At 39.4% G+C, this 10,599-nt stretch overlaps 1 protein-coding gene across 1 annotated transcript; it reads left to right on the top strand.

The window, feature by feature from the left end:
• The first annotated feature begins 1,575 nt into the window (after window positions 1-1,575).
• neurl2 (neuralized E3 ubiquitin protein ligase 2) lies at window positions 1,576-10,534 on the top strand. Its single transcript, XM_061909055.1, has 2 exons — window positions 1,576-2,460; window positions 2,533-10,534. The coding sequence occupies exons 1-2, from the start codon at window positions 1,710-1,712 to the stop codon at window positions 2,646-2,648; spliced, it is 867 nt and encodes a 288-aa protein (XP_061765039.1). The 5' UTR covers window positions 1,576-1,709; the 3' UTR covers window positions 2,649-10,534.
• Window positions 10,535-10,599: the final 65 nt, after the last annotated feature.

Below are 10,599 nucleotides of genomic sequence, written 5' to 3'. Positions count from 1 at the left end.
ATTTGTTCAATTAATAATGGAGAAGTCAAAGTAGAAAGATGGAGGTGGGAAGCTTTAGCCTTTAGCCACACAAACACACGGTGTTTCCTTGTTTAAAATTCCCGGAGGTGAAGCTTTACTATGGATCAGAGCGGTCAAGCGAACATGGTTCCCGACCACTTGTCAACCGGCAGGTTTCGGTGAGAAAATTGTGGTAAAAAGTCGCCTCTTACCGGAGATCTGTGGAGTTTGCGCCGTCCTTGTATCTGCCGTGACTTCCCTCAGACACTGGCCTCAAGACACCCGTGGACACATCCCTCCGACTATCAGGTACTATTTAATCTCACTAAAACACTAGCAACACAATAGAAAGATAAGGGATTTCCCAGAATTATCCTGTTAAATGTGTCTAAAAACATCGGAATCCGTCCCAATTGCGTTTTTTTTTTCCTAGTCCGTTGCTATCAATATCCTCAAACACAAATCTTTCATCCTCGCTCAAATTAATGGGGAAATTGTCGTTTTCTAGGTCCGAATAGCACTTTTTGTTGGACGCTCCCATTAAAAACAATGTGAATATGTGAGGAGCCCTCAACATGTGACGTCATCGTCTGCAACTTCCGGTAGAGGCAGGGCTTTTGTCTTAGCACCGAAAGTTGCAAACTTTTATCGTGGATATTCTCTACTAAATCCTTTCAGCAAAAATATGGCAATATCGCGAAATGATCAAGTATGACACATAGAATGGACCTGCTATCCCCGTTTAAATAAGAAAGTCTTATTTCAGTAAGCCTTTAATGTTTTCTCTTCAAAAAACATGTTAACATTTTGCTATTTTGTGAGGCTAATCACCAATTAAATCGATATCAAATAATTTTAACGAGAGACATTGGTTTGTGATACAAGAGCCGTCACACAACCAATTAAGCTCCTAAATTGAGCTACTACTGCATTTAATTAAAATTATAATTAATTATTGACATATATAAGTAATTATTCAAACCTATATTTATTAATTACATTTTGACCCATTTGGCCCTCCAGAATATACAGCACCAACTGTGTCAAAGATTTGTACTTAGCTTTTATAAAGTTGAATTAGGAACCCATTTTAAAACACATTCTGCTCTGTGGGGATTATACATACAGTAACAAAGGTCATGCTTGGTGATTTTATTCTGATCTAAATAAGGGCCGTCACCTTTCATCATTTGAAAAAAAATTTTTTCCGAACTACTCATCCTGTGACTTAAGCCACTACCCCTCCGCCCCCCCCCCCTAAAAAAATCACCATATTTCATTCATTAGCTGCTTTACTTAAGAATCTTATCTAGTCTAATTTGAGAGGTCTATATTTAGAGTACAGCTTTGAAAATGATATTTCAACCTATGTCCTTGCATATGCCAATAGGATAATCACGCCGTTGTTGATACCGTTTGTGATATGAAACGAGCATGAAGTACCGAATGGGATTTTTAATGTTCCTATTCCACCACATGACCACATGAAAGTGAATGTGAGACGCACGCAGACAGGCACACGCACACATTCCTTGCCATCTGTTAACATATGTTCAAAAATAGCCCTACCAGAAGCTTCCCTAAGATAGGCGGAGCTGTGTTCACGTTGCCGTCCTTGCAGAGAGTTTAGTCTCCATAATGATCTTTAGATACCAATACAGGGTTGTTTACGTCAATATCAGTTTCTAGGAGTCAAGGCCCAACAAGAAATGGAACCTTTTCCCGACCAGTTCATGGAGTTCCACCCTATCCACGGAACCAACGTTCAACTGGACCCCTTGTCCACGCAAGCCACACGGGTCGAAAGCTTCGCCAATGGAGTATGCTTCAGCAAACACCCCCTCAAGCCAGGGGAGATATTCCTCGTAGAGATCGAAGACAAGGAGCTTGGCTGGTGTGGCCACCTCCGGATAGGCCTGACCGCCAAGGACCCCATGAGCTTGGAGGTGGTTCCTGAATACTCTATACCGGAATTGACAGACCAGGGCGACAGCTGGGTTTTCGCTATCACTCGCAACCACAATAAAATCGTGGAAGAGGTCGAGGAGGGAGAAGGTGAGCAGGATCCCGCGGGGGGTCACAGACTGGGTCAGGGGGAGGAGGAAAATGAAGGTGACACAAACAACAAACCTAAAACTTTTTTCACTGACTCTCATTTGTACATTGAGAACGTCCGAATCCCCAGAGACAAGCTCGTTGGCCGCAGCCGACCTGGACGCTACAGCCACATTCTGGACGACTTGTACAAGACTAATGCGCTTCCGCCGACAGCCAGACGTAGCCGGATAGGAGTTCTGTATGTATCCAAAGGCCCACATCTAGCTGACATGCACATTGTCATTAACGGGGAGGACATGGGGCCTTCTGCGAGAGGCATCCCTACCACGGAGCCCATTTATGCCGTAGTGGACGTGTTTGCTGCTACTAAGTGTGTCAGGATTGTGCAGGTGGAGTATGGATGTGAGTGTCACTCTTGCATGATGGAAGCATTTTTTTTGTCAATTGCGTATCTTTAAATGTCCCCCAATTCAGTCTCGTCCTTGCAGACACTGTGCAGGAAGACCATCCAAAAACACATTGTTCACAGAATGGCCATTGACTGGTTGGCGCTGCCAGAAGCATTAAAGCACTACTGCAAGTATGAGTGAGGACTGAGGATCTTCAGTGGGAACTAAACTGAGACTCTATAGATATTGTGAATGGATGCTGTGTTAAATCCGGATGCTTAGTTGCGAAACTAAAAGCCAGTTAACCTAACAGAAGTGACAGCTTCCTTAAGCCGGAAAACTTTTTGTCCATTTGTGTCCATCCAGATGCACTTGTGAGGTCAGAGTTCATTGAGGGAGGTATGAGGTATAACTCGGTTGGTAGAGCGGGCGTGCCAGCAACTTGAGGGTTCTGGGTTCGATCCCCCTAGTCACTGCTGATGTGTCCTTGGGCAAGACAGTTCACCCACCGGCTCCCAGTGCAACCTACACTGGTTTAAAAATGTAACTTAGGTGATGTTCTTTAAGTTACAAAAAAAAAAACGCTATATAAAATATAATTCACTAATGAGGGCTCAGTGGGGTCTTCCACATCTAGACTCATCCAACCGTGCCTTTAAACTTCGGAAAAAGGTCCTTCCCCAATCGTTACCATAATTTTGGAACAATAGTACAGATTTAATTGTGCTTGTTTGATTTTTTTTTTAAGAATATTGGTTGATTAAAAATAACTGAACTTTTTTTTTCATTTTTTTTTTTATTGACATCTTCTCCCTTAATTTAGTACAGTACACTCAACTGAACACTATTTTGAAATAAGTCATGCTGCTAATTGTTATGATTTAAGTTGCAAGCAAAAATCTTAGTTACACGCATCCTCGCTAGCTAGAGATGGACATCGCTTTGTTTTTGCAACCATGGTAAGGAAAAAAGTGAGTTTGAAGGACAATGCTGAGGAGAAGTAGTGTATGATATTATTTGAATTGAAAAAATAAATAATCAAAAACATGACCGAGTGTGTAGTCCACATGACGAAGCAGTACGAGCGTATCCCTGTTTGTCTGCACCATACAGAATGAGTCTAACGCCAGGAAAGATTGTTCAAATAATGTCAAAATGCGAACATTTATCCATGAAGATATGAAGTAGCTGCTAATGGTGTGTTTGATGGAGGAACAGCTTGTAGGAGATACCATAGAAGTCCACTCTCCAATGTATACACTATTATAACATTACTTTATGAACTACTTTAGTTGTTTTCATTCAAAATGCATTAACTTAAAAAAATACTTTTATTTTTAAAAGGCATGTTACATGTTAAAATGGTGCCATATGTGGGGCCAAGCACAGATGAAATTGATTTAAATTAATTCAATGTGCAAGTGTATTGAATTAAGAGCTACGTGACAGAACCAAGTTAAGGTACTACTGTATATGCCCATATGTTTATTATACACTAGTGGAAAATACCAGTGGTTCCATTTAGTACTGTATTTTATTTTATATTGTATGAATGTTTGAGTTTTGTATATTTCAATTTTTTTGTTCAGGACAACTGCAAACAACAGTGTGTTAAACACTTGTCCAAATCCAAATATTAAAAAAATATGTATTTATGTGTGTGTATTTAGACATGTATATTGATTTATAATACATTTTTAAATATAATTCACTGACTGTTACATTACATGTAGGGCACACACGTTTAATGAGAACCTACAGAGGAGCTGCACGAATGCCTTCATTAAAATAATAATGCAGTACGTATTCATTAAACAATATGTTTATGATTGTTTGTTGTTTTCAGTATGTGAAATGCATTGCATCATATTGAGAGCTGTTTCTATGCTGTGCTATCTTAGTATGCAGAAGTATGGACTGCCGGGGCGAAGCACGAAATCCTGGGCCCCCATACACAGGACTCCTAAGAGGCCCTCAATCCCACGCTAAACCCAACCGCATCCACACACACTTGGTGTGTTTACATGCACTAAAACGCACTACATGTACTGAAACCGGCTTTCTAAAATACATGTAAAAACGTATTAGGTTTTTGACTTTTTAAAGATGGGATTAATATGCCTAAAACATATCTAGATAACCTATCCTAACCAATTTAGTTTTAAATGATTACAATTAAAAAAAAGTTAGTTTCGGTTTTAAAAAAACGTGTCAACAAATGATTATAGAGTAGCCAAAATATGAATTTAAATACGGTAATCATACTACCTGCCACTATTCATTTTAATATGATTATAAATTTGTCAAATTCAATTTTACTTTAGACTAACATCATTATTATTTAAATATATATCGTTATTAGTGCATCTCGGAGGAGATACGTCTCCCCCTTTCTTTAAAACGTATTGACACCTCTGTTTCTAACTTTAATCAAGGGTCTTTGAATGCACCACAGTTATTGGCAAAGAGATGCAAAGGTGAAACTCGTAAATAACCTTCTCCTATCCTGTCACAGATAGATTTTCTTTTACCATCTCTCCTTGTTCCAATATGTTGTTTCTGTGTGTGAATGTTTGAAGGTGAGTGTTCTGATGACGTTGTGTTATATATTGTATATATTACGCAATAATATAATATAATAATAATAATAATAAATACTGTATGAGGTGGCGACTTGTCTAGGGTGTACCCAGCTTTCTGCCCAAATGCAGCTGAGATAGGCTTCAGTAACCCCCTGCGACCCCAAAAGGGACAAGCGGTAGAACATGGATGGATGGATATATAAATATCACATAAATGTTATATTTTGTATTGCTACTATGGTACATTTTTGGTCGACTTTATACCTTTTGTTTTCGCCCTCTTTTTATGTATTTGTGTGCATTATCCTTTCCATCCTTTGTACCTGAGCTACTGTGTGGAACAACTTCACTTGTGGATCAATAACATTTGTCTAAGTCTAAGTCTAAGTCTAAGTTATGTTACATCTGTGTTCAGTGAGGTGTTCCAAGCTAGGTTTGCCTATTCAGGTGGAATGAACCCATTCACATTTTTGATAGGGGGTGTAGGTAGACCCAGGTCAAGATCAACCTTGCCCCATCTTTCACTTGCTGCCGTGAGCTCAAAGACGAAGAATTTCAGACAAATGCTGTTCCTGTTGGACTAGTATTAAGTGACTTTTGATGCTCAAATCAAAATGCCAATGCTAATGTTAGCTATTGGAAATTTGTGCGGTACCAATAAATAGCCAACAGTGTGATAGTTTCACACTACTGGCGGGAAAAATAATCTCCCTCCGGTCTTTCTTTGCTTCAGACCTGCATCCGGCCTGATACATTCTTGGTAGTAGCGTCATGTTGGTAGCGCAATTCAAGATTATTTCTTTATAGTGTCTGCTATCTAATATCAGCATAACCATTAGAGATGTAATATTTATGTCAACATTACAGCGGAAATCGGGGGAAATGTGTTCATTTTCTGGCAAAACACTACCACTTATGTCCACTGGCGCCGCCAAAATCAACCAAAACTGAAAGTTCTTAAGTGGGATTTGAAATATGCTTGCTAAGTAAAACTCTGCATTTTTTACTTGAACTTAGGCCTACTACGCTACTGGATTTAATTGTTGGTCAATATGGTGGTACTTGGAGAGCCAGAATTTTTCTGAAATGGTACTTGGTGAAAAAAGCTTGAGAACCACTGGTCTAAGTCATTCTTAATTTGATTCAGACAATTTAATTATTGAATGTATAGGGTTGTATTGATTTTTTAATGAATTTGTATTACTTAGCTTTTTTTTTTATAAGTAATGTATTTGAATGAGGGAACAAAATATTTAAACCGTACAATGGTCCTCCCTGTGCTTTTGGCTAACAACATCTCCACTTACCTTCCCACTTCACGAACCGAATGACAGTTCAGTTTCGTTCAATTTCAGTTTATTTCCAACATGCATACAATACAATGTAATTCATCACACATTTCCAGTTGTTTCAATTACAGGACGTCCGAGAAGGAGTAGGAAGAAGCAGAGCTTATTTAATCCTACCCCTTTTCATACCATAGCAATTTTATCCTATTTCCTTGTTCTCTGTAACAGAACAGTGAACAAATAAATAATTAATAAATAATATACCATAATAAGCAAACAAATATTAAATACATAGATAATCCATCCATTTTCTACAGCTAATTCCCTTTTGGAGTCGCTGGTGCCTATATCAGCTACAATCGGGCGGAAGGCGGCGTACACCCTGGACAAGTTGCTACCTTATCGCAGTACATAAATAATATTTTTCTCAATAAACAAAGAAAAGAAAAAAAGAATTAATCCTAATTGTTGTTTTGTGTACTTTGTGTTCACAAAGTACTACACTTGTAGTTTGAACAGTCTCTTAAACTGAATCATATTGGTGCTTTGTTTGATCTCTTTGGTTAATCTATTCCATAATTTAATTCCACTTACAGATATGATAACAGTTTTAAGTGTTGTACAAGCATACAAATGTTTCATATTGGATTTTCCTCTGAGGTTATATTCATCCTCTTTTGTTGAGAAGAATCGTTGTACATTTTTGGGTAGCAGGTCATAGTTTGCTTTGTACATACTTTTAACTAATTGCAAATGCACCGAATTGTTGAATTTCAATAATTGTGATTTAATGATTAAAGGGTTTGTATGTTCTCTATATCCAACATTATTTATTATTCTAATTTATCTTTTTTGTAACACAGTTAGTAAATGAAGCGCACAATTGTAGTTGTTCCCCCTATTTCTGCACAATAACGAAGATATGGTAACATTAGTGTGCAGTAAAGAATATGAAGTGATTTTTGGTCTAGAACATATTTTGCTTTATTCATTATTGACATATTTCTTGCTACTTTTTGTTGTCTATTTTTAAATGAGATTTACAATTAATTGTATTATCCATTACTACACCCAAAATGTGTTTTCTTTTACCCTTTCAATATCTACTCCATATATTTATAATTGTGTGTGATGTTGTCTTCTCCTGTTACCAAATGGCTTAATTTTAGTTTTACTGGATACAAAGATAGTCTGTTTTTGTCAAACCATCTTTTTAATTTGTACTTTTCTTCTGTTGTTATTTTTATTATCTTCTGTGTGTTTGCTCCTGAACAAAATGTCGTTGTGTCATCTGCAAATAAAACTATCTTCAAGTCCTTTGTAACTTTAAAAATGTTATTTATATAGAGATTGAACAATTTTGGTCCAAGTATTGTTCCCTGAGGTACGCCACAAAATATTTTCAGTAAAACCAAGACACACATAAGTCGAAACGTTTTAATGCTGAAAGTGGTTGTGAGGGTTCAACTTTGTGGTGGCAGGAGCGTGAAATAGTCCATCATCTTACACTTTTTTCCAATTGCTTGAACTCAAAATTTTACATTTTCACACAGTTAACAAAAGTCTACAACCAGTAAACAAAACCACTGTGCAGATTTGCCTAATTTTAGGCAAAGACTCCCATCTTACAAATGTGATGTAGATGAGATACTATGTATGGTCTGATCCAGCTAGACGAGCAGGTGACGATTAAAATCAGTAACTGAAGTGTTTGAGTAGGTTCTTTTATTGAGTTGCTGTTGCCTAAGTCTGCACATGTAGACTGTACTCTATGCCAGTGTTTGTCAACCACTGTGCCGCGGCACACTAGTGTGAGATACTGTCCGGTGTGCCGTGGGAGATTATCTAATTTCACCTATTTGGGGTAAAAAATGTTTTTGCAAATCAGTAAATATAGTTTGCAAATGATGTGTTGTTGTGGCCCTGCGATGAGGTGGCGACTTGTCCAGGGTGTACCCCGCCTTCCGCCCGATTGTAGCTGAGATAGGCGCCAGCGCCCCCCGCGACCCCAAAAGGGAATAAGCGGTAGAAAATGGATGGATGGATGGTGTTGTTGTTGAGTGTCGATGCTGTCTAGAGCTTGGCAGAGTAACTGTGTAATAATCTTCCATATCAGTAGGTTGCAGCAGGTAGCTAATTGTTTTGTAGATGTCGGAAACAGCGGGAGGCATTGTGCAGGTAAAAGGGTATCTAATGTTTAAACAAAAAATAAACAAAAGGTGAGTGCCCCTAAGAAAAGGCGTTGACGGTTATGGAAGGCTATGCAGAACGAAACTAAAACTGAAGTGGCTACAAATTAAACAAAAACAGAATGCTGGAAGACAGCAAAGACTTACTGTGGAGCAAAGACGGCGTCCACAATGTACATCCGAACATCACATGACAATCGAAAATGTCACCACAAAGAAGGATAAAAATTGCTAAAACAAAGCAGATGCGGAAAATATCGCTCAAAGGAAGACATGAAACTGCTACAGGAAAATACCAAAAAAAGAGAAAAAGCCACCAAAATAGGAGTGCAAGACAAGAACTAAAACACTACACACAGGAAAACAGCAAAAAACTCAGAATAAGTCAGGGCGTGATGTGACAGTACACCTACTTTGAGACACGTGCTATATTGATGCATGCTTGGTTATGGTTTGAATTCATATCCAACAATTGCGACAACGACTTTTTACTGTCGACTCAGTTTCGTTTTTTAATGATTTCTGCTGGTGGTGTGCCTCTGGATTTTTTCAACCCAAAAAATGTGCCTTTGCTCAAAAAAAGGTTGAAAAACACTGGTCTATGCTGTCATTTCTATTTATCTCCAGATTTTTTTCCACACCTTTTATTTGTCTCAGATTTTAATTTGTGAAGTGAGGTGTGAAGTGAGTTCCATTTATATAGCGCTTTTCTCTAGTGACTCAAAGCGCTTTACATAGTGAAACCCAATATATAAGCTACATTTAAACCAGTGTGGGTGGCACTGGGAGCAGGTGGATAAAGTGTCTTGCCCAAGGACACAACGGCAGTGACTAGGATGGCGGAACAGGGGGTCGAACCTGGAACCCTCAAGTTGCTGGAACGGCCACTCTACCAACTGAGCTATGTCGCCCCATTTGTACCGCATATCATTGTTGACTACTGTGATATGTTACTTTACCTGACTGTGGTAAAAAATAAATATTTGCAGTTTGCAAAATTATTGTTAAGCAGTTTTTGAAAATATTACAGGATAGTTTTACTTTCTCTTTAGGTCCTTACATATAGGCCCACTTCAAAGTAAACAATGACGATTGCTGTGGATCTGCCAATATGTTTTTTTAAATTACAGTAATCACCCGGAAAAGGGTGGAGTGCCATCTCCGGGTTGGGGATGAGACCCTGCCCCAAGTGGAGAAGTTCAAGTACCTACATAAGAGTCTTGTTCACAAGTGGGGAAAGAGTGGATTGTGAGATCGACAGGCGGATCGGTGCGGCGTCTTCAGTAATGCATACGTTGTACCGATCCATTGTGGTGAAGAAGGAGCTGAGCCGGAAGGCAAAGCTCTCAATTTACCGTTCCCATCCTCACCTATGGTCATGAGCTTTGGGTCATGACCAAAAGGATAAGATCACGGGTACAAGCGGCCAAAATTTGTTTCCTCCGCCGGGTGCCGGGGCTCTCCCTTAGAGATAGGGTGAGAAGCTCTGCCATCCGGGAGGAGCTCAAAGTAAAGCCGCTGCTCCTCCACATCAAGAGGAGCCAGATGAGGTGGCTCGGGCATCTGGTCAGGATACCACCCGAACGCCTCCCTAGGGAGGTGTTTAGGGCACGTCCAACCGGTAGGAGGCCACGGGGAAGACCCAGGACACGTTGGGAAGACTATGTCTCCCGGCTGGCCTGGGAACGCCTCGGGATCCCCCGGGAAGAGCTTAACGAAGTGGCTGGGGGGAGGGAAGTCTGGGCTTCCCTGCTTAGGCTGCTGCCCCCGCGACCGACCTCGGATAAGCGGAAGAAGATGGATGGATGGATGTTTTTTTACATGGATGGATGGATGGACAGTAATCACTCATCACATATGCTAAAAAGGTCGAGCAAAATGCCCCACACATGTGATTTCTTATAGTAAAATAGGGGTTTTTACAAATGTGTATTGTATTTATCACTGTTCTGGGCAACTCACTCCAATAGTGTCTTATCATTTGACGTCTGTGTGAGTGAGATGACAATAAAACTGCTTTATTTTGATGAATGGATATGTTCTTTAAGATGTCATTTTGCAAATAATCTAGGAATCAAGAAAATTGAATGTG

This window comes from Nerophis ophidion, linkage group LG08, assembly GCF_033978795.1.
Source record: "Nerophis ophidion isolate RoL-2023_Sa linkage group LG08, RoL_Noph_v1.0, whole genome shotgun sequence".
NCBI classification, from domain to species: Eukaryota; Metazoa; Chordata; class Actinopteri; order Syngnathiformes; family Syngnathidae; genus Nerophis; species Nerophis ophidion.
This window is presented reverse-complemented; position numbering and strand designations above follow the sequence as displayed.

What these genes read in the sequence shown, in the direction of transcription:
- neurl2 (XM_061909055.1), top strand. Translation starts at nt 1,710, where the DNA reads ATGGAACCTTTTCCCGACCAGTTCATGGAGTTCCACCCTATCCACGGA. An exon ending in TGTGCAGGTGGAGTATGGAT is followed by an intron (nt 2,461 to 2,532) that starts GTGAGTGTCACT and finishes CCCCCAATTCAG; the next exon opens with TCTCGTCCTTGCAGACACTG.